The 27,856-nt window shown below is 47.9% G+C and overlaps 1 protein-coding gene across 4 annotated transcripts in view; it reads left to right on the top strand.

The window, feature by feature from the left end:
- LOC134948964 (synaptotagmin-like protein 4) overlaps positions 1-27,856 on the top strand; it is a 354,237-nt gene that overhangs the window by 262,476 nt on the left and 63,905 nt on the right. For all 4 annotated transcript variants that reach the window (XM_063937274.1, XM_063937275.1, XM_063937277.1 and 1 more), the window contains one exon: positions 18,347-18,437. In XM_063937274.1, coding sequence (XP_063793344.1) covers positions 18,347-18,437 — 91 coding nt within the window. The remainder of the gene's footprint in view (positions 1-18,346; positions 18,438-27,856) is intronic.

The raw sequence follows: 27,856 nt of genomic DNA, 5'->3' as shown, positions 1-27,856 counted from the left end.
AATGTGCTTTATTAGAAAAACTATGGATTATGGATGGTTGTGCTGGTTCCTCCACCTTCTAGAGCCCCAGTGGATCATATTGTAATGTTTTCAGCTCTGGCACTCGTGATTTGAAATCGAAGAGTGTGCGAGTTTCCATTCTAATGATAGATAGATAAATAGATAGATAGATAAATAGATAGATAGATAGATAGATAGATAGATAGATAGATAGATAGATAGAATGATCTTGGGAAGAATTCAATATAACTTTGCTGTTATTGTCCGCAAGTTTCCTTGAGTGTCTTAAAGTGTCCTTAGTTAGGGATGTAGTTATGTGACCACACATGTCGGTCACATTACCAAGGGCTACATCCCGCCCCACTCTAAATCCCGACAGTCGGCATGCCGACTACCAGGGACTATTTCCATTCGTGGGTGTCCATGACATCCATAGAATGGGAATAGAACCTATGGTGAGCGCAGCGAGCCCGCAAGGGGCTTGTTGCACTTGCCTCCCCTGTCGGCATTTGCGGTCGGTATGCTGACCGCCGGCATCCCCAATGACAGTCACGCATACCCAATGTTATGTTCTCCGTACTTGGAACCCAGGAGATAGGGTGGCAGCAGAAGAGTTCCAAGGACAGATGCATGAAGCTGCGACAGAACTAGGGTACACAGCAATACCTAACGGAAAACCCTGACTCCGTTGTTCTTCCCTAGTGGTCGACTAACGCCTGCGAAAGTATGGTTTCTTGGGCCCATGGCAGCCTTGTTTGAACGAGCGGATTAGGTCTGCCCGAACTTCGATGCCCCCCGGTCTTAGTTGGTGACAAGGCGTTAACTGAGACCGAGAGAGAACAAGGGGAAAACGAAGACAGACACAAAAGAGAAAGGGGAAACCACAGAAAGTAATAAACTAATTTATGTGCGGCGCGGCCGCCAAGAAAAACGGTAACCAAAGTAACGCTGCCCAAATGCCAAATACAAATCCGTCGTAGTTCGGCAAGGGCAACCATGCGGAAGCCTCCCCCAAAATGACTCAATCAAAAACAGATAACGAGAACACGGCTTCAGCTGTAAGGTGCGGCAGAGCCGCTACTCACGACACCACGGAAGGTGTGCGCAGGAAACGACCGAAACCCCAAGGCTTCATACACCAGACCACTCCACTGGAAGACAAACTCAGAGGACAGCAGGAAACGATCCCTCAGACCGTACTCTGGAAACTGGACACAGGACACTGGAATACACAAGATGAATGCAGGAAGACAGGCTCCACTGGAAGCTGCTGACAGGGATCAGGAACAAGCTTGCAGGAAGCTAACCAAGAACTGGAACATACAGGTATAATAACAAACTTCTATCACCAGCACTGGACGGCAGGGCTAGCTGGGTAATAAGGGAAGCACGCCCCAATCAGGATGGCTGAAAGCCAGGCACAAGGTAATGGCCAAAATACTGGCAGGTGAGGTTACGCAGACAAGAGCCAGACTGCAGTACACAGACTCACCACATAATGACCAAATATCTGACAGGTGAGGCTTAACACATAGAAAACAGGTAGCAGTTACACAGACTCACCACCGGCGGCCAACAAGAGTCTTCTAAACAAGTACAAGAGAAATCCTGGCATGCAAACAGAACTATAACATAAAATTCATGAACAGAAAGCAAACAGGAATGAACCACTGCTTGTGGTTCATAACACCCAACTCGTTAGTTATTCTTTAGTTTTCAAAGGATGATTTTCAGGTATGCCTACAAAAAACCCTCATACCAGAGTACACCCCAAAAAAAGTATGTATTAATCCTATTGTTGTCTCAGTGATACATTTTAATAAAACAACATTTAAAAAAAAAACCATTAAAACAAAGCTAATCCTACACCACACATAAATATATATATATCTAGGCCTTTGTAGGAAAAATTGTATAGAGGAACCTGCTGTCACCTCTTTTAGGAGAGAGCTTGAAGACAGCTTATTCAACCCACTCCGGTCAAGTTGATATTACCCAACACGTTTCGTCAATCACAACTCAGGGTTGTCTTTAAATAGTAGAAATGGGTGTCTTAAAAGAATGGCCATCAGATATGCACATATTACAACTGCTGACAAATACAGTTGTTTCATTAATAAAACAGTCTTAAGGTGTGCACACACGGTGCGATATGCACTTAACTTTTCTTACGATTTTGACTATATAGTCAAAATCGTAAGGAAAGTTACTGCATATTGCACCGTGTGTACACAGCTTGCGATGCTGATGCGCGGTCCCGCGGGATCGGCATTGCAAGCAAAAATCGACACTGCAGGCAAGTCAATTTTGACTACCTCGTGTAAAAGATAGTCAAAATTGTCATTTAGCCAAAACCAGCATCACAAGCACAGTCATCTTTGCTTGCGATACCGACCACAGTCCATGTCGCATAGTGAGAATCGGGCATAGCCCAAATCTCACCGCGTGTATGGACCTTTAGGATAGTTCTTATAGTTCATATTATGGATGATAATAATAATAATAATAATAATGAAACAACTGGAGAACCATTCTAAGGGCCGTATTCAATTTCTGTCGGAAGTGGTTCCGACCTATTCAAAGAGGGCACTTTTTTCCCGACAAGTTGGGAATTCCCGACTTGTCGGAAACACTTGGATCGGCGGAATAGGCACCAATCCGCGTGCTTTTGTCGGAAACGGAGCCAAATCTGACAGGTTTTGGCCCCCTTTCCAACAATCTCAATCCGACTTTAAAAAAAGTCGGATTGAGCAGGGCGTCCCCCCGCCGCCGCAGTCAGCTCCCCGCCGCCAGCTCCCTCCCACCCCTCACCGCCACAGTCAGCGCCCACCGCCGCCAGCGCCCCCCGCCGCCGCAGTCAGTCTTCCCTCCCCCGCCGCCGCTGTCAGCGCATGGGGGGATAGGTGTCACCTGGGAGGTCCCCCGCTACCTGATGAAGGGCAGCTTCTCCGGACCCGGGGAGAAAAAGCCATGCTGCTGCTGCTAACCCCGGCGCATGGCGCCAATGTGGACGCCCGGCCAGCGGGGAGGGGAGCAGCAGCAGCCACAGCAGCGGGGATCGAGGTGATCAGCAGCAGCAGCGGCCAAATCCGACAGTCGGATTTGGGAGCATATTGAATAGGCCATTGTCTGATCCTTTCTGACAATCCTTGTCGGAAAGGATCCGACACTTATTGAATATACCCCTAAGACTGTTTAATTAATGGAAGGCAAAGGGGTGATATAGCACTTGGTGTGTGTAGTGACGCATGTTATCGGAGGTTGAGTCCGTTCGACTACCCAAGGTGTACGTGTATGAGAGCGCGACCGCACACCCTAGTGATATATCTATCATGTATCTATATATCTATCTTATAAAATGCCCCTGTTGTTACAAAAAATTTCTACGTGGCGATGATTTTGGGTGAAACAGATACAGAATAGGAGTACAAATAGTCCTGTTCATGTTCTCCGATGTCAGGTTCTTCCAGTTGTAGTAATTTTACATTTTCTTTATGTTTCTGTCAGAAATGTGTATGTCTGTCAGTGAGGCAGTGATGTGCTGCTGTCAGTGAAGCAGTGATGTGCTGCTGTCAGTGAGGCAGTGATGTGCTGCTGTCAGTGACAGAGATGTTACTGAGGGGAAGGGGGGTGCGGGCTGCACCCGGGTGTCACCCTTCCAGGGGATGGCACCAAAATACTTATTCTTCTGCAGTGATAGAAGCCGGATGCTGGAATACTTGCTCCTGTCACTGAGAAGAAGCTGGCAGTGCAGACAGTAGTAGCAGGGGGGAGCCCAGCATCTTTGGGGATGCTGGGGATGCACCTGTAGTAATGTACCCAGGGGGAGTTCACACCCCCAGAGTGTAACAAACGGGGGGCATCACGCAAGGCCATGCCCCTCGGGAGGCTCTTGGCTACAATGGGTGTCACCGACCCCTGTGCTGCCACTGGTCAGTAAGGCAGGGATGTGCTGCTGTCAGTGAGGCAGTCATATGCTGCTGTCAGTGAGGCAGGGATGTGCTGCTGTCAGTGAGGCAGGGAAGTGCTGCTGTCAGTGAGGCAGGATGGGCTGCTGTCAGTGAGGCAAGGATGTGCTGCTGTCAGTGAGGCAAGGATGTGCAGCTGTCTGTGAGGCAGTCACGTGCTGCTGTCAGTGAGGCAGGGATGTGCTGCTGTCAGTGAGGCAGGGATGTGCTGTTGTCAGTGAGGCAGGATGGGCTGCTGTCAGTGAGGCAGGGATGCGCTGCTGTCAGTGAGGCAGGGATGCGCTGCTTTCAGTGAGTCAGGGATGTGCTGCTGTCAGTGAGGCCGGGATGCATATCTCCCAACATGACCCTCTCCAGGAGGGACACAATGCTCTGCTTCTGGACTTCCCTCTTAATGTATGATTGCCATCACCTGTGTTGAACAGGTTAATGGATAAAAAAGGTGTCAGCACAGGTGATGGAAATCATACAGTAAGAGGGAAGTGCAGGAGCAGAACATTCTGTCCCTCCTGGAGAGGGTCATGCTGATAGGTATGGGGATGTGCTGCTGTCAGTGAGGCAAATATGCGCTGCTGTCTGTGAAATAATTATTAATAGCTTAATTTAGAATGTATGAAATATTAACCAGTATTATTTTTTGTGGATTTGTAAGGTGCCAAAGTGCTTTGCAGTCCCACACAGGGCATGTACTGTACAGGGACATAAATGGTAGACTAATACCCCTTTCAGACCGCCATCTTACAACCCAGGTTATTGCACATAAGTACGCATAACCCAGGTTGCTGTGCGGTCTAAATGGGCCCAGGGAAAATATCCCCGGTCGAACGCGGTTTACACCCTGGTCGCTGTGCAGTGTGAACGGGTTGCCGGGTCGATGCGACCTGTTTCCTGTTCACACTGAATGGACGGGCGGCGCTTGGAGATCATCTGATCTCCAAGCGAAACCCCCTCCCCACCCCCCCCACCCCCACCCCCACGTGTCACCGCTGACATCACCAATCCGGCACTCTGCCGGGCTGGGGACAACACTCTGAAATGGGCTCAGGTGGGTGACACCTGGGAAGCACCTGTGTACGGATCCCCGGTGCGACCCACCTGTTGCAGTCTGAAAGGAGTATAAGTAAATGCAGACATGTATACAAAGGGTAGCAAGGGCCCTGATTTAGGAGAGAGAACTGGCCACAGCTAAAAAAAAACACAGCATGTCGATAACGAGACGTCACTTGATAAAAAGTGACAGGACAGTAATCAGGACTGGATCTGCTGCAGCATTCATAGACACCGAGATCAGCAAGTTAGTAAAAAAAATAATTTCAATTGGAGACACAGTATGTCACTATGTGTGTCATATAATGTGAATTAGAGGAACACTCTGTGTGTCATATAATATGAATTAGAGGAACACTCTGTGTCATATAATGTGAATTAGAGGAACACTGTGTGTGTCATATTATGTGAATTAGAGGAACACTCTGTGTCATATAATGTGAATTAGAGGAATACTCTGTGTCATATAATGTGAATTAGAGGAACACTCTGTGTCATATAATGTGAATTAGAGGAACACTGTGTGTGTCATATTATGTGAATTAGAGGAACACTCTGTGTCATATAATGTGAATTAGAGGAACACTCTGTGTGTCATATAATGTGAATTAGAGGAACGTTCTGTGTCATATAATGTGAATTAGAGGAACACTGTGTGTGTCATATAATGTGAATTAGAGGAACACTCTGTGTGTCATATAATATGAATTAGAGGAACACTCTGGGGTATATTTACTAAGATTCATATTTTTCCGAATGAGGTTAAAGTTCAAACACGAATGACATCGAAAGTGTAAATTTGCAACTTTTTGAATTTATTACGACTAATTTACTAAGCTGTCGTATTCTGCATTTTCGTATTTACCGATCTCGATGTCATTCGTATTTTTTGGCAGTGTTTTACGGGAGTGAATTGTAAAACACTGCCGACTTTAACACAATGAATCTCGGCCGGATCTGTGAGATCTGTGCTGGGCTTCATTGTGCACCTTTCGTAAAAAATAAAACATTGTTAAAAATAAAAAATAAAAATGCGTGGGGTCCCCCCTCCTAAGCAAAACCAGCCTCGGGCTCATTGAGCCGGTCCTGGTTGAAAAAATATGGGGAAAAAAGTGACAGGGGTTCCCCCATATTAAATTAACCAGCACCGGGCTCTGCGCCTGGTCCTGGTTCCAAAAATACGGGGGAGAAAAAGCGTAGGGGTCCCCCGTATTTCTGAAACCAGCACCGGGCTCCACTTGCCAGATACATAATGCCACAGCCGGGGGACACTTTTATATTGGTCCCTACGGCCCTGGCATTACATACCCAACTAGTCACCCCTGGCCGGGGTACCCTGGAGGAGTGGGAACCCCTTAAATCAAGGGGTCCCCCCCCTCCAGCCACCCAAGGGCCAGGGGTGAAGGCCGAGGCTGTCCCCCCCATCCAAGGGCGGCGGATGGGGGGCTGATAGCCTTTTTGCCAAAATGTGAATATTGGTTTTAGTAGCAGTACTACAAGTCCCAGCAAGCCTCACCCGCAAGCTGGTACTTGTAGGAAAAATTATACTCACATAATCCAGTGTAGATCGGTCCTCTTCTGTTCTATTTGTAATCCACGTACTTTGCAAAATAAAAAAACGGACACCCGACCACGCACTGAAAGGGGCCCCATGTTTTCACATGGGACCCCTTTCTCCGACTGCCAGGAACCCCCCCCTGACTTCTGTCTAAGAGGGTTCCTTCAGCCAATCAGGGAGCGCCACGTCGTGGCACCCTCCTGATTGGCTGTGTGCTCCTGTAGTGTCTGTCAGGCAGCACACGGCAGTGATACAATGTAGCGCCTATGCGCTCCATTGTAACCAATGGTGGGAACTTTGTGGTCAGCGGTTGACCAAAAGTAACCTCACCGCTGACCACAAAGTTCCCACCATTGGTTACAATGGACCGATCTACACTGGATTATGTGAGTATAATTTTTCCTACAGGTACCCCATGGATTCTACATGGAGAAGAGGACCGACCCTTGTGTGAACATAGGTAAGTATGTATGTTTGGTGGTGTGGATTTATGTAATAAACTTTTACTTTCAAGGTGTGTGTCTCCTGTTTTTATTGGGGTATTTTTTTAGTAGTAGTACTACAGGTACCAGCGGGCCCGGTTTTCCTCCGCATGCTGGTACTTGTGGTTCTCCAAGTACCAGCTTGCGGGGGAGGCTTGCTGGGACTTGTAGTACTGCTACTAAAAACAATATTCACATTTTGGCAAAAAGGCTATCAGCCCCCCATCCGCCGCCCTTGGATGGGGGGGACAGCCTCGGCCTTCACCCCTGGCCCTTGGGTGGCTGGAGGGGGGACCCCTTGATTTAAGGGGTTCCCACTCCTCCAGGGTACCCCGGCCAGGGGTGACTAGTTGGGTATGTAATGCCAGGGCCGCAGGGACCAATATAAAAGTGTCCCCCGGCTGTGGCATTATGTATCTGGCTAGTGGAGCCCGGTGCTGGTTTCAGAAATACGGGGGACCCCTACGCTTTTTGTCCCCCGTATTTTTGGAACCAGGACCAGGCGCAGAGCCCGGTGCTGGTTGATTTAATATGGGGGAACCCCTGTCACTTTTTTACCCATATTTTTTCAACCAGGACCGGCTCAATGAGCCCGAGGCTGGTTTTGCTTAGGAGGGGGGACCCTACGCATTTTTTTTTTCAAGAAATTTAACACTTTCCCACCCTTCCCACTGATAAACATGCACGGATCTCATGGATCCGTGCATGCCTATCAGAACACGGTAAAAAAAAGCAGGTCTGTTTTTTTTAGCACTTTTTTACGATTTGTATTTTTTCACGGCAGTGTTTGGCTATTGCCGGCAGTGTTTGTGAATTACACTTTTTAGTAAATGACCGAGTTCTACCAAATTTCAGGCGTATTTGACCGATGGTGTAATCATTCGTAATTTTTTTCTTTGAGTTCCAAAAAAATACGAATGCCCTCATCACTGCCGTGATTTGAGTTTAGTAAATTCCCGAGATGACACTTTGAAGAAAAAACACCATCTCGGTCAAAATCGGGACCTTAGTAAATATACCCCTCTGTGTCATATAATGTGAATTAGGGCATGCACATTATCACATATAGTGGGGAATTCCACCGTGGCTAATTGATCCCCTGGGAGCTATCCAATTAGTCTAGAAAGCCGGCACTATCAGGGATTTTTTTTCACCTGCCCGAAAAAAAATCCCTGATAACTGACCCATTTTCACGATCGTGGCCTGAAAACACACGGATCTGGGAAATTATCCCGGATCCACGTGTTTTTGCCTGAAAATCATGTTAATTGGCAGCATGCATAGTCTGGCATATAATGTTAATTGGCAGCATGTTAATTGGGGCTGCTGTAATGGTTAGCATTACTGCCTCACAGCACTGAGGTCATGGGTTAAATTCCCACCATGGCCCTAACTGTGTGGAGTTTGTATATTCTCCCCGTACTTGCGTGGGTTTCCTCCCACAATCCAAAAATATACTGGTAGGTTAATTGGCTCCCAACAAAATTAACCCTAGCAGGAATATGTGTGCGTGTACTGTACATGTGGTAGGGAATATAGTTTGTAAGCTCCACTGGGGCAGGGACTGGTGTGAATGGCCAAATATTCAATGGTTAGCGCTACGGAATATGTGTGCGCTATATAAATAACTGGTAATAAATAATGCATAATGTGGCATACAATGTTAATTGGCAGCATGGGATACAGTGGCATATGGGATACAGTCGTTATTTCGACACAGCTTAAGTCGACCACTGAAGGTCAACATGGTCATTAAGTCGATAGGTCAAAAGGTCGACATGTGTTTTTTACTTCTTTTTTCATGTTAACCAGTGCCAAATGAAGCGGTAGGGGAGCGAGGCACCTTGTGAGGGGACATGGTGCACTAATTGGGGTTCCCCGTCACTTTCCGAAGAAAACGACGCCAACATAAAAAAAACAACAACACATGTCGACCTTTTGACCTGTCGACCTAGTACATGTTGACCTAATGACCATGTTGACCTATTGTTCCTGTCGACCTAATGCATGTCGACCTTCAGTTGTCGACCTAATGACTGTCGACATAAGTTGAGTCGACCCAACGACCCATACCCTGGCATATAATGTGAACTTTTTAAGTGACCGAACATTCCAGTCTCTGCTAATGTCCGAAGTGTTAAAAAAGCATCTAAAGGGGGCGTGGCTTAGCAGCACTGGGAAGAGGTCGTGTTTTCACAGGGCCCCTGCTACATCGATCTATTTAACCCCTATAACGGTGCCTACTGCCCAACATCTCGCCCTCCGTGCTCCCCCACTCTCCCTAGCCACTATCTGGTCTGGCCGCTGACGACTGCAGAGTCGGGGGACTGCTTGCCAGGTCCCTGCGGGTTGCGGCCTAGGCACGCCGACGAGCCGGGGACTCGAGTGCGGCGCTTACCTGCGTCCTGAGCTCCGGGCCGCGGACGTCCCACGATCGCGCGCGACGGGGCTTCGGACCTTCTCTGTCTGCTCCCCCAACGCCTGACACCCTCTCCAGCCCCTTGCAGCCTCTGACAGCCAATTCCCTGGCCCGGGAGGGACGCCAGCACAGGGTGCATTTACCTGTGGGCTGCCTCCTGGGTGCTGCGGCGGCCATCTTGGATCCTCATGCTCCGGCTACACTTTACTGTGGGCTCACTTCTCTGCCCCTCACAGCTGGCTGGGTGAGGTCTGGAGCCCTTGGGGAGTACTGCAACATCTGCACCCGCTGAGGGGCCCCCTGACAGGGCCAGCCTTCCATTCCAACTCTAAGTGAGATCCGAGACCCGCTGCCTAGATCAGTGTTGCTCCCCCACCAGCAGCGCCCGTACATAGCCTCTCACACTACGTCTGTTCTTGTGGACGCCCTGATTCTCCTTTGTGCTCCCCCCATACTTCTTGGTCCCTGAACAGCGACGCGGGAGTGTCCCTGGATGGGAGAGTGGTCACCCAGTGAGGCACTGTCTATCTGGCCCCTGTGATGCGGTACTGCTAGCTGGGTGTCTGGCTTCTCCCTCCTCTCTGCTTGCTGGGAGTCTATACTCTGGCACTGCAGGCAAGTGATGATCAACTACCAGGCCGTTTGTGATACCGATCTCCTGATGTAGTCCAGACCGCTTATACACCACCGCCCTTGGCCCTTATGCTTACCTAACTCTCCGCTATATATTCTACGAGATCCTTGGCCTCTCCAACACTGCCGCCTCGCCTACGGAATTACACTTCTTCGCAAGATACCCCTTGCAGCCCTGCGTCTGTGCCGTGGTTTGACCCTGATTCCTACGCTCCTCTCACGGTCAAAACTCTGTATCAGGCCCTCTCAGCGTTTAAAACAGAGTTGACTCAATATCTCACAGCGGCTGTTCGAGAGGTTAAGATGGAATTGCACGCTATTGGAGAACGTACAGATCATCTGGAACGGAAAGTGGAGGAATTGGTATCATCTCATAATGACCTAATAACGGCCCATGACCAACAGCAAAGTGACCTGGAGGCGTTTAAACTCAAGATCGCAGATATCGAGGAACGATCTCGGTGCAATAATATTAAAATCTGAGGCATTCCCGACTCCGTGCAGAATTCTGAGTTGGAAGATTACACCACCGCACTATTCAGGAAACTTTTGCCCAGAGCTGAACCCAGGGAGCTGCTCATAGACAGGATTCATAGACTGCCTAAACCACGCTCGGTTGCCCCTTCGCTCCCACGAGACACGCTCATGAGAGTGCATTTCTTCACGACGAAAGAACGCATCCTGAAAGCAGCTAGGGACTCAGATTCTGATGTGCTTGGCGGTTTACAGCTTTTCCCGGATTTCTCTGCTTTGACTTTGGCTAAACGACGATCGTTTCTCCCTGTTACTTTGGCACTTCGGGATCAAGAGATCACTTATCGATGGGGTTTTCCGGTAAAGCTCACCATTTCGTATGAAAATAAGTCTTACACAGTTTCTTTATTGGAAGCTGGAGTCAAGTTGCTATCGGAGTGGGATATCTCTGTCACGATGCCTCCTGGATCCAAGAAACAGTCAACTCTCCAGTCGGAGTGGTCCATCGCCTGAAGTCGACTTTCTGGGTTCGGGCTTTGACTATGGACTTTACTCTGTACCGTTATCACGGATGGGACTCCGTTATTCTCTTTGATGTGGTCACGTGAGTTACCCTGTTGGTATTATGTTGCAGGAGTCCCAACTCCGTGTATGTGGTTTAATTCATGCGTATCTGTTTTCTGTTTTCTTTTATATGGTTGGTAAGCATATTTGTCCCTGTTTCTCTCTTTCCTTATCTAGGTTCATGGGTGGTGGTGGTGTTCGGCCACATGTTCCCCCCAGTTAATGTACTACTGCATTTTTTTGCCTTCCTTGCAGTAGTTATACCGACCCGATATACTGGGTTGTTTTGGTTTGTTTTTTCCCCCTCCCCTCCCGCTATTCCCGCCCTCCCCCTCCTCCCCCCTTGTTATGATACTGGTACTAACTCTCTGAGACAAATTTTATATGTGTGTGTGTATCGAAATATCCTACCACTCATGGCATGCATTAGGTTGCTTCGATGGTTCAGGTTCTATCCATGAACGTTAAGGGGTTAAATCTCCCCTAACAAGCGAAGGTTGGCATTGGGGTATTTTGCTAGGCACAAGGCGGATATTGTTACACTGCAGGAGACACATTTTCATCTTTAGCGCCCCCTATTTTTAAAGATCGCAGATTTCCTTTGGGTTATTTTGCAAACGGCCCCTTTAAGAGGAATGCTGTGGCTATACTGTTTAGGAATTCCGTTTCCTTCACTTTACATTCCCAGATAGCTGAAAAAATGGCCGCTATCTTATTCTGAGTGGCCTTTTAAATGACAAGCCGGTTACCCTAGTCTCAGCATATGCCCCTAACTCAAACCAAGTAGCTTTTTTTCGTAAACTCTGGCTATTCAGAAGGTCCGTACAGGCTCGCTTCTCCTCACTGGGGACTTTAATTTGGTCCTTGACCCTAAGTTGGACAGATCTCCCAGGCCCTCTTCCTCTTTAGTCTCCTCTAACGCACCATGCCTAGCATTCCGTAATCTTTTGGTTGAATTTGACCTGTACGATATTTGGCGAGTACAAAACCATACCGTCCGTGAGTACACCTACTATTCCCCTGTCCACAACTCTTACTCCCGTATTGATTTTTTGTTTTCGGATAAATGGACCCTTCAGTTTGCCAGATCGGTAGATATTCTCCCAATAACCTGGTCAGATCATGCCCCGATGATTCTTAAATGGGATATCACTAGGCAACATTCCCCGCCCCGCCCTTGGAGACTTTCTCCTCATTTATTGGCTAATCCCATATCTAAAAAAATTATAGTAGACAGTATGAAGTCTTATTTGGAATTTAATTGCCCCTCGGGCGCCAAAATATCTAACCCTTTGGATATATCGAATCAGTTTGCTGACTTCTATTCCCAACTTTATAATCTCTCGACTGACCCCTCTACTCCGCAGCCCACTCTTTCTCCTATTAACTCCTTCCTTGCTGATTTAAGACTCCCTTCCATTGCCGACGATCAAGAAATACTGAATGCCCCTTGGTCCACTACGGAAACTCTTAGGGTGATCAAGTCCCTCCCTAAAGATAAAGCACCAGGCCCCGATGGCTTTATAAATGATTTTTATACCTCACTCCAAGATCTGACTCCCTCTCTGGTGGTAGTCTACAATGAAATCACTTCTAAGGGCACTCTCCCTAAGGAGATGCTGGAGGCTCGCATTGTCACGATCCCCAAACCAGGAAAGGATTTGACTTCTTGTCAACACTACCGCTCCATTGCGTTATTAAACGGCGACATTAAAATATATGCTAAACTAATAGCTTACCGATTGAATGGCCTTCTCCCCTCCCTGATACATCCCGACCAGGTCGGATTTATACCAGGAAGACAAGCGTCTGACAATACCCGTAGGGTATTTAATCTCGTAGACTCCTTAGCCTGTGAGCAGGGTCTCCTTCTGTTATCTCTGGATGCGGAGAAGGCTTTTGACCGCTTAAACTGGACTTCATACGGGAAGTATTATTAAAATTTGGCTTCCACGATCAAATCCTGTCATCCATACTAGCCTTGTATAGCTCTCCCTCGGCCCGGGTCTTTAGCAATGGTTTTTTATCTTCTCCCTTTCCGATTTACAATGGCACCCGTCAGGGCTGTCCTCTCTCTCCTCTCATTTTTGTCCTGGCAATTGAGCCTCTAGCAGCTAAGGTCAGAGCGGACCTGCAGTTCCCAGGACTTCGGTTCGGCTCCACCCCCCATAAACTTTGTCTGTTCGCGAACGATGTTCTCTTATTTGTAACTGACCTTTGCACCACACTCCCTCATTTACACAATATTCTGGATAGGTACTCTGCTGCATCCTCCCAGAGGAAGACCCTAACAGGTCGAAACGCGTTGGAGCTACCCATCTATACTACATTGGACTGAGGACGAATGTTCACTGCAAAGAAGGACAGTACTGCTAATCTTTTCCGCAAACCATCCGGTCACGTGATCCGGAGTTCCGGAAGCAACCGTTTGCCAGGCGACGGAAGAAGCCTGAGACAGCGTAGAGTGGAAGGCGGAGGGGAAGGGAGAAGGTAAGTCCCTGTAGGAGGAGGAGAGGCGCGGCCAGCCGCTCGGAGAGCTCCGGCCGGGTCCACTTCGCCTCCGTGACAGGTGCACACCCCAGGTCAGCGGCCCCGCAGAGCGGGCCTGATTCGGGCGCTCTACTGTGGGACGTGCTGCAGGAGGAATAGCGCCAGTCCAGGGTCCTTATTCTCCACTCTAACCAAAGCATACACTACCGCTGTCAACTGTTCATCACTTCACAAGAGAATCCTTCACTTCAGAGCACAGATTAGCGGGACGCCGCAGTCTGTATAGACTTGTAAACCGTTTGAACTTTAGTACATATTATCATTATTATTTTTTTTGGCATTTTTCTTTTTCTTTTTTTCTTTTTCTTTTTTTCGACTTTACAAAGATTACAGCATTTGTTCTTTCAATTGAACCTTGCACTTCAGAATTTAAGCTCAAACCAGGAGCGTGCCCCAATCACTGATTGACTTTTAAACCGAATTTATACCTTTTGGGAAAGAAAGTATCTCAGCATCTTAGAATAAACAACCTTAAGTATATTACCTGCTTTTTCATTATTGATTTTAGTTTCACTTTATAACCGTATCATTCACCACTACAAATAGGGCTTGAGCACTGGTTCCCTGTGGATTTATCCACATCTGTATACTTACCACTTAAGGGGGGGTGGGACACCCCTCATTACCAGCAGCACACCCCGACTCAGATTAACACCTCAGTGCGCAGAGAACCCATTTCTGTATATAAATTAAACACAACTAAAACTGATGCCCTGCCTATTAATCTCACCCATTCCCTTGCCGCCTTGCGTGCTAAATACCCCTACAATTGGCAGACAACCTCAATGCGATATTTGGGTATCTTTATTCCCCCATCCTCCTCTTCTGTTTTTGAAGTTAACCTCCCTCCTATACTGACCTCATTACAGTTCACCAAATCGTGGCTTAACTATGAGATATCTTGATTGGGGCGTCTGGCCGCTTTTAAAATGTCGTTGCTTCCCAAATTAATGTTTTGGTTTCGTACAATTCCCTTTGTCTTCCCAAAGAAATATTTAGATAAGGCTACTACTATTCTCACCAATTATATCTGGTCTTCGCGCCCGCCTAAACTGGCCCGCGCAAGGATGTCTCTACCTAGGAGAGTTGGTGGCCTGGACATGCCTAATCTCTCCCTATATCAAGAAGCCTGCCTCTTAGCCCAGATTAAAGCTCACTGTAGTGATGTATGTCCGGGGTGGACATGTCTGGAGGAATTAGCTTGCCCCAGGTTTCCCTTGGGAGATCTCTTCTGGATACCCAAATCTATGCGACCACCGATTTACGCCTTCTCCCTTCAACTCGAGCCACGTTACAGGCCTGGGACAGACTGACCATGGGCTTATCCCCTTCCTTTCATAATTTGTCTCGAATATCCCTACGCACAGTGGCCACTCTTGTCCCTAATCTTAATCTGGCAAATTGGTGTTCTAGGGGGATTGGTCACCTGGGAGATCTGTTTAATGGGTCCGTGCCTAGCTCCTTTTCTGACATCCAGGAACGCTTCTCCCTACCTGACTCTGAGAGGCTCAGATACTATCAAATACAACATTGGTGGAACAGCCTCCACCATGCCCTCACCCCACCGCCCCCTCCTACTTCACTGGTCCTAGGCCGACTCTCTAATGATGTTTCTAAAGGTGAGATCTCCTTTTGGTACAAAACATTACTAGCACTGATTCCCGTTTCTAAAACTAGAGCCCAAATTAGGTGGGAGACGGATATTGGCTGTACCCTAAATGACTCTCAATGGCAAAACATTTTTATGTCATCTTTTGTAATGTCTAAATGCCTAAATCACTCCAAGATGCATGTTAAGTTACTACATAGACTATACCTCACGCCTGATAGGTTGCACACGATTTGGCCTGCTTGCTCATAGTTTTGTTGGCGTCTATGCCACCTATTCCATATTTTTTGGACCTGTCCCCATAGTAAATTGTCGAGGTATTTGGGCTAATTAATAAAGTTCTTGAGCTTAACCTGTACCCCTCCCCTCTCATAGCTTTACTGAATGTCTACCCGCGATCCGTGGGTGCTCATTTACAATATGTGTTAGGTCATATTTGTCTCGCAGCCCGTGCGGCCTTAGCTCAGAATTGGAAACAACCCGCACCCCCCCTTTAATTAAAGTTATACACAAAATTCAGATGCACTTTTTGATGGAGACTGAGTATATACCCTGTTCCTTTTCTGCCAGACCCCCCCCTGGTACGTTGGATGCCCTGGCATCTTTTTGTCACGGAGGGTGAAGGAGCAAACTTGGTACTGCGTTCCTCCTCCCCGGACATGCACCCTCATACCTCCTCTGCTGATGGAGACCTCTCCTCCCCCTGAGTCTGGGTATACCCCGTGCTCAATGCCGTAACTTGTACTACTATGTGCTCAGTGCCGCCTTTACTCTCTTTTATTTATTTTTCTTCCTTGTTATATTGCGTCCATTGTAGCTTTCCTGATGTATATGTTTGATTGATTTTGAACTGTATGTATATTTTTTCCAGTATGTTGTTTCATTTATTTATGTACTGGTCCCCCCCCTTCCCCCCTCTTTTTTTCCTTCTGTACCCCTGTTTTGTAAAACGAAAAAATTGAATAAAAACTATTGATGGTAAAAAAAAAAGCATCTAAAATTGATTTTCACAATATCAATAATACCCCTTTTCCACTAGCTAAAAAAACATGGGTAAATGCACGGGGGCGCGCATTTACCCGTGTTTTTGCTAGTGGAAAAGGGTCCCGCCGCAAAACCCCGGATCAAGTGGCCCGTGAATCCTACCAGGGTATCTACCTGGGTAGGACATGGGAATGATCCGGCTGAGGCTGTAGTGTAAACGGAAGCCGTGTCGATGCGACACGGCTCCCATTTACACTGTATGGAAGGGCGGCGCTGGGAGATCGTGATCTCCCAGTGCCGCCCTTGCCGCGTCACCAGAGCGTCACCAACCCGGCAATATGCCGGGTTGGGTAAGTGCAGTGGAAAAGGGGGCTCTGATGCAGGTCGCAGCCGAGTAGCTCCCGTGTCAGGCTCCCGGCTGCAACCCGCATCAGTAGTGGAAAAGGGGTATTAATCTTCTGGGATCCTAGGCGGCCTGCAGGACCCCAGCCATTCACTTCAAATATCCATCTCACTTTGGCAATCACATTTATGGGACTGATTTGACAGTGGAAGTAGGAGGGGTGCAGGTGGGCAGAGAATAGATTTGAAGATGGCAAATATTTGTCAGATGTGAATTTATATTAAGTAAGTGAAGCAAAAACAGTGGCAGAGAGACTTCCTCTAGTGGCTCTCTACTGTGTGGGAACACGTTTGAAGATGGTGCACCATTTTTGAAGTTTGGACTACCTGAATATGTGGTATCTGTAGCTGCTTTCTGTAATGCTAAAGTCAGTGTTTTATCCTGGAAAGAAATAGCCTATTAAGGGCAGGAAAAGGTAACTATAGGAGAAAGTAGATGTATTAGTAAAAGTGGCCAGTGGATCAGATAGATAGTATTTAGCTGTCACTATGTACATGTAGATTTGGGGGTTAGCAGTAGGTAAGATGGTACTGAAAGAAAGAAGAGCGGGAATACCAAGCTAAATTCTTAATTACTAGTAGACCCAATTTGCATGGGATCAATTACTGCTGAATATAGGGGAACTCATTGTAGTTCCAGATCTCACGCCAAACTAAACTCTAAAATCTATGAAGAGGATTTGTCAGTCGCTGAGAGAGATAAAGTATAATTCAGTCAGCTTCTGTCATTTGACAGGCTGTGCTAGAATAAAAATGACAGAAGCTGATTGGTTGGCACTTTATCTCTCTCCAAAATTTTATAAATCTCCCCCTATATTCCTTGTGAAGTTATTGCAGAAAAAAAACTCCACAAAAATTGTAGTGGTCTTTTAGGTGCAAACTACCTTTTGGAAGGGGTTGCAAAGTAAAGTAGGTAAAAACTGTAAAAAAAAAAATAACTGAAGACTAATAATAATAATAATAATAATAATAATAATATAAATCCGTTAAAATGTTGCTATATATTTGAAAAAAACACCCTGTACTTTGTAAATTGTGAATTTATTTTACTGAATATCTGTATCTGTATCATATTTGGCTAATCCTGATGGAGAGATCCCGTCCACTTTCTCAGTGATGTGGTCGGTCTGGGGGCTTGATAATATAATTAGGAACAAATCGTAGCCCCGCCACACTGCGCAAGGACACTATGCAGGAGGAAGTGGGGAGTAGCGATGATGCAAATCGTCACAGCACTACCTCGAGCTATTTTCTGGTATCTCAACATTCTAGCAACTTGTTGAAGATAATGGGCCTAATTCAGAATTAGGAGCAAATGATAAAAGAAATTAGCAAAACATTAGCAATTTGCACTTTAGTGAAAAACAAAACAAAACATGTTGCGCTGCGGTCCAAACAAATTTAAATTGCAATGTGAGATTTCATTTTTACTTATTTCTGAATTACAGTATAAACATAAATTTGCCCAGTATTTGTCCGCTACTGTATATGCAAAAGCAGGCAGTATTTTCCCTGCATGCAAAATAAAAAAAATATATATACAGTATACACTTAATTTGCTTCTATCTTTGAATCAGGTCTCATAGGTTTTAGTGTTTTATTATTATTTTTCAGTTGTGGTCTTTATGCATTATTTACATATCTGCATTCTTACAGAGACGAAGCAGCAATGACACTAAATCATCAGATTTTTCAAATGATGTAAGACTTCCCTCATCTTCTGAGACACAGAGCCCACCTGAACGAGGTAACCTGTACCTGCTCCTAGAAATGAATCTGCTTTCAGGTGTCCTGTGGTTTCCTTGTACATTTACGTGAACATTGAAGCTCTTATTAACAAATTAGGAAACTTTGATGTCCAGACTTGAATATTACCTGAAGATCTTTCACTGGACCCTAACAGCATGTTTTATGCATGTTTAATATCACAAAACCAGGCAATATGTCAATATTGCAGAGTATTTCAATGCATACAATATGTGTTGTACATTAAATATATTATATGCATCTGTACAGTGTTACATTGCATCCAGATTTAAGTGTGGGCCCTCCATATCCCATTGTTACCCAGAAGTTCACACTGGAACAAAAGGCAGCTAGCAACTTCAGTACATTTGTGATGTGCTCAGTCCAGTGGCGGAACTAGCGAGCGGTGGGCCCAGGTGCGACAAAATGCTTTGGTACCCCCCCCCCCCCATCCCATCCAGGTCCACCCCCTCACCCCTGGAGAGGATCTGGTGAGGGGGACCTGCTCAGGGCCAGAGAAGTGGATACCTAGCAACAGTGCAGTAACTACACATTTTAGCACTGTGTGCAAGAAACGGCATCGGAGCCCCACCCCTGGATGCAAAAAATGCCGTAGGCGTGCGCAAAAATACATAAGGGCGTGGCTTCGTGGGGAAGGGGTGTGGCCACAAAATAATACCAATTCATAAAACGGTGCACTTTAGCCTCCGTTATTCAAATTACGCCGCACAGTAGCACCACTACACCAGGTAGAGACCCTTTTACACCTTACGGCGGACAGATTCCCTTTTTTACACATTACGGCAGACAGCGTCCCCTTTTTACACATTACGGCAGACAGCGTCCCCCTTTTTACACATAACGGCAGACAGCATGCCCTTTTTACACATAGCGGCAGACAGCGTGCACTTTTTACACATAACGGCAGACAGCGTCCCCTTTTTACACATAAAGGCAGACAGCGTGCCCTTGTTACACATAGCGACAGTCAGCGTACACTTTTTACACATAACGGCAGACAGCGTCCCCTTTTTCCACATAACGGCAGACAGCGTGCCCTTGTTAGACATAGCGGCAGACAGCGTCCCCTTTTTACACATAACGGCAGACAGCGTGCCCTTTTTACACATAACGGCAGACAGCGTGCCCTTGTTACACATTACGGCAGACAGCATGTCCTTGTTACACATTACGGCAGACAGCGTGCCCTTTTTACACATTACGGCAGACAGCGTGCCCTTGTTACACATTACGGCAGACAGCGTCCCCCTTTTTACACACTACGGTAGGCAGATTCCCCCTTTTTACACATTGCGGCAGGCAGCGTCCCCTATTTACACATCACGGCAGGCAGATTCCCCCTTTTTACACATTACGTCAGGCAGATTCCCCCTTTTTTACACATTACGGCAGACAGTCCCCCTTTTTGCACATAAAGAAAGAAAGAAAGAATTATACTTACCCTCTCCGCTGGCTCAGGCTCCTCGGTGCAGCTTCTGGCAGAGATCCCGGGCAGGAGAGAAGGAGGAGGAGGGGGGTGGAGGAGGGAGCCGCAGCAGCACTGTGTTATTGGTGGAGGCGCTGCTGCTGCTGTCCCTCTGCTTCACTATAGGCTGTTCTCTGCCGCTGTGATTGCTGGGATGCGCTTCACAACGGCGGAAGACAGCCTGTAGTGAAGCAGAGGGACAGCAGCAGCAGCGCCTCAACCAATAACACAGCGCTGCTGCGGCTCCCTCCTCCACCTCCCTCCTCCTCCTTCCTCCCGTACCGCTGCGCTCCTCTCCTCTCTCTCCGGGCGGGTGTGTGCTGCGGGCAGCGGTTGCCCGCAGCACACAGCGGCATGTAATGAGTCAGTTTGACTCATTACATGCTTTGGGCCCCTGGACAGTGGCGGGCCCCAGTGCAACGCACTGGTTGCACTGGCGGTAGTTCCGCCTCTGGCTCAGTCTATTAGTTGGTACCTCAGCAGGGTTATGGATCCATGGGTTGACCTGGATAAGGTCAATATAGTCAATAGGTCGACATGGGAAAAAATTTGACTAAGTAAAAAGGGCGACACATGAAAAGGTTGACATGATTGTTTAAAATGTTTTCCGTGTAGTTTTCTCCATAACATGACAAGGAACCCCAATTAGTGCACCGCATGGCTTGTAGTCCACGTGGATAGTAAAGTATCAAAAAGTTGAAAATTAAAAAAAACTGTAAAAACCTCATATCACCCTTTTCCTTTGTTGACCTTTGTTATGTCGACCTTTTAACAATGTCGACCTTTTGTCCATGTTGATCTTATGCATGTTGACCTAGGTACTGTCAAGCTAACACCCGGATGACCCACAGCAGGGTGTTTCAGTATTTGTTTTTGAGTCCATTATTGTATGATGCACCAAATATTGTTTTAGTCTCCTTTTTGGTCCAGGAACAATTGCGTCTCATTGGCACATTGACACCAGTAATAGCAGTTTAATAAAAGGTTGTGCGCAATTTCTTATAGAGCACTTAGGCATATTATGTTTGCCTAAGATTTTAGTCCATAATTGTTTTACAGTTATAGTTCAGCAAATACATTTCTCTGACGTCCTAGTGGATGCTGGGAACTCTGTAAGGACCATGGGGAATAGCGGCTGCGCAGGAGACTGGGCACAACTAAAGAAAGCTTTAGGACTACCTGGTGTGCACTGGCTCCTCCCTCTATGACCCCCCTCCAGACCTTAGTTAGAATTTTGTGCCCGGCTGAGCTGGATGCACACTAGGGGCTCTCCTGAGCGCCTAGAAAAGAAAGTATATTTTAGGTTTTTTATTTTCAGTGAGATCTGCTGGCAACAGACTCACTGCTACGAGGGACTAGGGGAGAGAAGCGGACCTACCTGCTTGCAGCTAGCTTGGGCTTCTTAGGCTACTGGACACCATTAGCTCCAGAGGGATCGAACACAGGCCCAGCCTCGGTCGTCCGGTCCCGGAGCCACGCCGCCGTCCCCCTTGCAGAGCCAGAAGCAAGAAGAACGTCCAGGAAATCGGCGGCAGAAGACTCCGGTCTTCATTAAGGTAGCGCACAGCACTGCAGCTGTGCGCCATTGCTCCCTGTGCACACCACATACTCCGGTCACTGATGGGTGCAGGGCGCTGGGGGGGGGGGGCGCCCTGGGCAGCAATTAGAGTACCTTAAGAGTGGCAAATCACACATAATATAGCCTAATAAGCTATATATGTGTAAAATACCCCTGCCACATTATGATTATAAGAGCGGGAGAAGTCCGCCGAAAAAGGGGCGGGGCTATCTCCCTCAGCACACTGGCGCCATTTTCTCTTCACAGTGCAGCTGGAAGACAGCTCCCCAGGCTCTCCCCTGTAGTTTTCAGGCTCAAAGGGTTAAAAAGAGAGGGGGGGCACTAAATTTAGGCGCAAATCTGTGTATTATAGCAGCTATAAGGGAAAAATCACTGTGGGTAGTGTGAATCCCTGCATTATATAGCGCTCTGGTGTGTGCTGGCATACTCTCTCTCTGTCTCCCCAAAGGACTTTGTGGGGTCCTGTCCTCAGTCAGAGCATTCCCTGTGTGTGTGCGGTGTGTCGGTACGGCTGTGTCGACATGTTTGATGAGGAGGCTTATGTGGAGGCGGAGCAGATGCCGATAAATGTGATGTCACCCCCTGCGGGGTCGACACCTGAGTGGATGGATGACAGTGTCAACTCCTTACATGAAAGGTTTGACGACATAGCAGATGTGGGACAGCCGGCTTCTCAGCCCGTGCCTGCCCAGGCGTCTCAAAAGCCATCAGGGGCCCTAAAACGCCCACTACCTCAGATGGCAGACACAGATGTCGACACGGATACTGACTCCAGTGTCGACGACGATGAGACTACTGTACATTCCAATAGAGCCACCCGTTACATGATTACGGCAATAAAAAATGTGTTGCACATTTCTGATATTACCCCAGGTACCACAAAAAAAAAAAAAAAGGGGTATTATGTTTGGGGAGAAAAAAGCTTCCAGTGGTTTTTCCCCCATCTGATGAACTAAATGTGTGAAGAAGCGTGAGTTTCCCCCGATAAGAAACTGGTAATTTCTAAAAGGTTACTAATGGCGTACCCTTTCCCGCCAGAGGATAGGTCACTTTGGGAGACATCCCCTAGGGTGGATAAAGCGCTTACACGTCTGTCAAAGAAGGTGGCACTACCGTCTCAGCCTGCAGATAGAATGCAGGAGGCTATCCTGAAGTCTGTATATACACACTCAGGCATTATACTGAGACCAGCTATTGCTTCAGCATGAATGTGCAGTGCTGCAGCTGCGTGGTCAGATTCTCTGTACCTTAGACAGGGACACTATATTGCTAACCATAGAGCATATTAAAGACGCAGTCTTATACATGAGAGATGCACAGAGGGATAATTGCCGACTGGCATCTAAAATAAACGCAATGTCCATTTCTGCCAGGAACTCGGCAGTGGACAGGTGATGCTGATTCTAAAAGGCACATGGAAGTTTTGCCTTATAAGGGTGAGGAGTTGTTTGGGGATGGTCTCTCGGACCTCGTTTCCACAGCTACAGCTGGGAAATCAACATTTTGCCCCATGTTCCCTCACAGCCAAAGAAAGCACCGTATTATCAGGTACAGTCCTTTCGGCCCCAGAAAGGCAAGCGGGTTAAAGGCGCGTCCTTTCTGCCCAGAGGCAGAGGTAGAGGGAAAAAGCTGCAGCATACAGCCAGTTCCCAGGAACAAAAGTCCTCCCCCGCTTCCTCTAAGTCCACCGCATGACGCTGGGGCTCCACAGGCGGAGCCAGGTACGGTGGGGGCCCGTCTTAAGAATTTCAGCGACCAGTGGGCTCGCTCACGGGTGGATCCCTGGATTCTACAGGTAGTATCTCAGGGGTACAAGCTGGAATTCGAGGCGTCTCCCCCTCGCCATTTCCTCAAATCTGCCTTGCCGACAGCTCCCTCAGACAGGGAGGCAGTGCTGGAGGCAATTCACAAGCTGTAGTCGCAGCAGGTGATACTCAAGGTACCCCTTCTTCAAGGGACGGGGTTACTATTCCACAATGTTTGTGGTACCGAAACCGGACGGTTCGGTGAGACCCATTTTAAATTTGAAATCCTTGAACACTTATATACGAAGGTTCAAGTTCAAAATGGAATCGCTCAGGGCGGTTATTGCAAGCCTGGACGAAGGGGATTACGTGGTATCACTGGACATCAAGGATGCGTACCTGCATGTCCCCATTTACCCCCTTCACCAGGAGTACCTCAGATTTGTGGTACAGGACTGTCATTACCAATTCCAGACGTTGCCGTTGGTCTGTCCACGGCACCGAGGGTATTTACCAAGGTAATGGCAGAGATGATGGTACTCCTTCGAAGGAAGGGAGTTATAATTATCCCGTACTTGGACGATCTCCTTATGAAGGCGAGGTCCAGGGAACAGTTGTTGATCGGAGTAGCACTAGCTGGGGCAGTGCTACAACAGCACGGCTGGATCCTGAACATTCCGAAGTCGCAGCTGGTTCCTACAACGCGTCTACTGTTCCTGGGGATGGTTCTCGACACAGAACAGAAAAAAGTGTTTCTCCCGGAGGAGAAGGCCAAGGAGTTGTCATCTCTAGTCAGAGACCTCCTAAAACCAAAACAGGTGTCGGTGCACCATTGCACGCGAGTCCTGGGAAAGATGGTGGCTTCTTACGAAGCAATTCCATTCGGAGGGTTCCATGCAAGGATCTTTCAGTGGGATCTGTTGGACAGGTGGTCCGGATCGCATCTTCAGATGCATCGGCTGATAACCCTGTCTCCAAGGGCCAGGGTGTCGCTGTTGTGATGGCTGCAGAGTGCTCATCTTCCAGAGGGCCGCAGATTCGGCATACAGGACTGGGTCCTGGTGACCTCGGATGCCAGCCTTCGAGGTTGGGGGGCAGTCACACAGGGAAGAAACTTCCAAGGACAATGGTCAAGTCAGGAGACTTCCCTACACATAAATATTCTGGAACTAAGGGCCATGTGCAATGCCCTAAGTCAGGCAAGACCCCTGCTTCAAAACCAGCCGGTGCTGATCTAGTCAGACAACATCACGGCGGTCGCCCATGTAAACCGACAGGGCGGCACAAGAAGCAGGATGGCAATGGCACAAGGATTCTCCGATGGGCGGAAAATCATGTGTTAGCACTGTTAGCAGTGTTCATTCCCGGAGTGGACAACTGGGAAGCAGACTTTCTCAGCAGACACGACCTCCACCCGGGAGAGTGGGGACTTCATCCAGAAGTCTTCCAAATGATTGTACACCATTGGGAAGGGCCACAGGTGGACATGATGGCGTCCCGCCTCAACAAAAAGCTAAAATGTTATTGCGCCAGGTCAAGGGACCCTCAGGCGATAGCTGTGGACGCTCTGGTAACACCGTGGGTGTACCAGTCGGTGTATGTGTTCCTTCCTCTGCCTCTCATACCCAAGGTACTGAGAATAATAAGAAGGAGAGGAGTAAGAACTATACTCGTGGTTCCGGATTGGCCAAAAAGATCTTGGTAACCAGAACTTCAAGAAATGATCTCAGAGGACCCATGGCCTCTGCCGCTCAGACAGGACCTGCTGCAGCAGGGGCCCTGCCTATTCCAAGACTTACCGCGGCTGCGTTTGACGGCATGGCGGTTGGACGCCGGATCCTGAAGGAAAAGGGCATTCCGGAGGAAGTTATCCCTACGCTAATTAAAGCTAGGAAAGAAGTGACCGCAAACCATTATCACCGCATATGGCGGAAATATGTTGCGTGGTGTGAGGCCAGGAAGGCCCCAACGGAGGAATTTCAGCTAGGTCGATTTCTGCACTTCCTACAGTCAGGGGTGACTATGGGCCTAAAATTGGGTTCCATTCAGGTCCAGATTTCGGCTCTATCGATTTTCTTCCAAAAAGAACTGGCTTCACTACCTGAAGTTCAGACGTTTGTTAAGGGAGTGCTGCATATTCAGCCCCCTTTTGTGCCCCCAGTGGCACCTTGGGATCTCAACGTGGTGTTGGATTTCCTAAAGTCGCATTGGTGAACCACTTAAAACCGTGGAACTAAAATATCTCACGTGGAAAGTGGTCATGCTGTTGGCCTTGGCTTCGGCCAGGCGTGTGTCAGAATTGGCGGCTTTGTCTTGTAAAAGCCCTTATCTGATTTTCCATATGGATAGGGCGGAATTGAGGACTCGTCCCCAATTTCTCCCAAAGGTGGTTTCAGCGTTTCATTTGAACCAGCCTATTGTGGTGCCTGCGGCTACTCGTGACTTGGAGGACTCCAAGTTGCTGGACGTAGTCCGGGCCCTAAAAATCCAGGACAGCTGGAGTCAGAAAGACTGACTCGCTATTTATCCTGCATGCGCCCAACAAGTTGGGTGCGCCTGCTTCAAAGCAGACTATTGCTCGCTGGATCTGTAGCACGATTCAACTTGCACATTCTGCGGCTGGACTGCCGCATCCTAAATCTGTAAAAGCCCATTCCACGAGGAAGGTGGGCTCTTCTTGGGTGGCTGTCCGAGGGGTCTCGGCTTTACAACTTTGCCGAGCAGCTACTTGGTCGGGGGTCAAACACATTTGCTAAATTCTACAAGTTTGATACCCTGGCTGAGGAGGACCTAGAGTTCACTCATTCGGTGCTGCAGAGTCATCCGCACTCTCCCGCCCGTTTGGGAGCTTTGGTATAATCCCCATGGTCCTTACGGAGTTCCCAGCATCCACTAGGACGTCAGAGAAAATAAGATTTTACTCACCGGTAAATCTATTTCTCGTAGTCCGTAGTGGATGCTGGGCGCCCATCCCAAGTGCGGATTGTCTGCAATACTTGTATATAGTTATTGTTTAACTAAAGGGTTATTGTTGAGCCATCTGTTGAGAGGCTCAGTTATATTTCATACTGTTAACTGGGTATAGTATCACGAGTTATACGGTGTGATTGGTGTGGCTGGTATGAGTCTTACCCGGGATTCCAAATCCTTTCCTTATTGTGTCAGCTCTTCCGGGCACAGTATCCTAACTGAGGTCTGGAGGGGGGTCATAGAGGGAGGAGCCAGTGCACACCAGGTAGTCCTAAAGCTTTCTTTAGTTGTGCCCAGTCTCCTGCGGAGCCGCTATTCCCCATGGTCCTTACGGAGTTCCCAGCATCCACTACGGACTACGAGAAATAGATTTACCGGTGAGTAAAATCTTATTTTGCTGAACTATACATTTCATATTCATAATCCATCAGATTTTTAGGTATTTGAGAGAGAGAGAGAGAGTTAGATTTGGGTGGGTTATATTGTTTCTGTGCAGGGTAAATGCTGTCTGCTTTATTTTTACAATGCAATTTAGATGGGTGTGGTATGGTATGCCGGCGACCGGGCTCCCGGCGACTAGCATACCGGCGCCGGAAGCCCGACCACCGACATACCGACAGCGTGGCGAGCGCAAATGAGTCCCTTGCGGGCTCGCTGTGCTCACCACGCTGCGGGCACGGTGGCGTGCTGCGGGCACGGTGGCGCGCTACGCGCCCCACGCTATTTATTCTCCCTCCAGGGGGTTCGTGGACCCCCACGAGGGAGAAAAACTGTCGGTATGCCGGCTGTCGGGATTCCGGCGCCGGTATACTGTGCGCTGGGATCCCGACAGTCGGCAACCTGAAGACCACTCATTTAGATTTCAGTTTGAACTTTGAACACACCCCACACAAATCGAACTCTCACCGCACATGTTACATCTGCCCCCCCAGCAATGCAACATGGTTTTCCCCATTAGTGTGCTTTTTTGGTTTGCTAACAAACCTGAATAAGGCCCTAAGCCCACACATACTCGGAAGAACATACAATCTCTCAGTGTCGGACTGGTGCATGTAGGGCCCACCGGGGAAATGCAGTGGTAGGGGCCCATGTTAGGGGTGTGGCCAGTCTGCAGAGGGGGTGTGACCTGCCACCTCATTGGTTTGATTAGAGAGTGCAACATCTGGGCCCCTTCATAAATATATACAGTAAATTCAGCTGCTGCATGCATGATAATGTACCAGATTAATAACAGTAATGCACTGTAGACAATATACCATAGTCCAGTATAAGGTAACATATGTATAATGTATAATTCAACTGCACAGTCTGGAACCTGATCCTTAGAGCAGAAGGTAGGCCTCCGGGCAGTAGGGCCCACCGGTGGTTTCCCCTGTACCCCTGTGGGCCAGTCCAAGCCTGCAATCTCTACACATACAGGGCCTGATTGTGAGTTGGGAGCAAAGCAAAAAATGGCAGGTAACTGTGCAACTTAGTGAACCATGCTGCACCTCCAGTGGGGCAGATTTACAATGTGTAGATAGCAGGGACATGCGGTGAGATAAATGGCTCAGGATACACTGGCTAGTACCAGGGCCAGATTTACACACAATATATGAGCCAAAGGGTTCATATGGACATAATACACAGGTGCAGCAATA

This window comes from Pseudophryne corroboree, chromosome 8 (assembly GCF_028390025.1).
Source record: "Pseudophryne corroboree isolate aPseCor3 chromosome 8, aPseCor3.hap2, whole genome shotgun sequence".
In the NCBI taxonomy this organism is placed as follows: domain Eukaryota; kingdom Metazoa; phylum Chordata; class Amphibia; order Anura; family Myobatrachidae; genus Pseudophryne; species Pseudophryne corroboree.
Note: the sequence above shows the minus strand (reverse complement) of the source record. Positions and strands in the feature narration are given on the sequence as shown.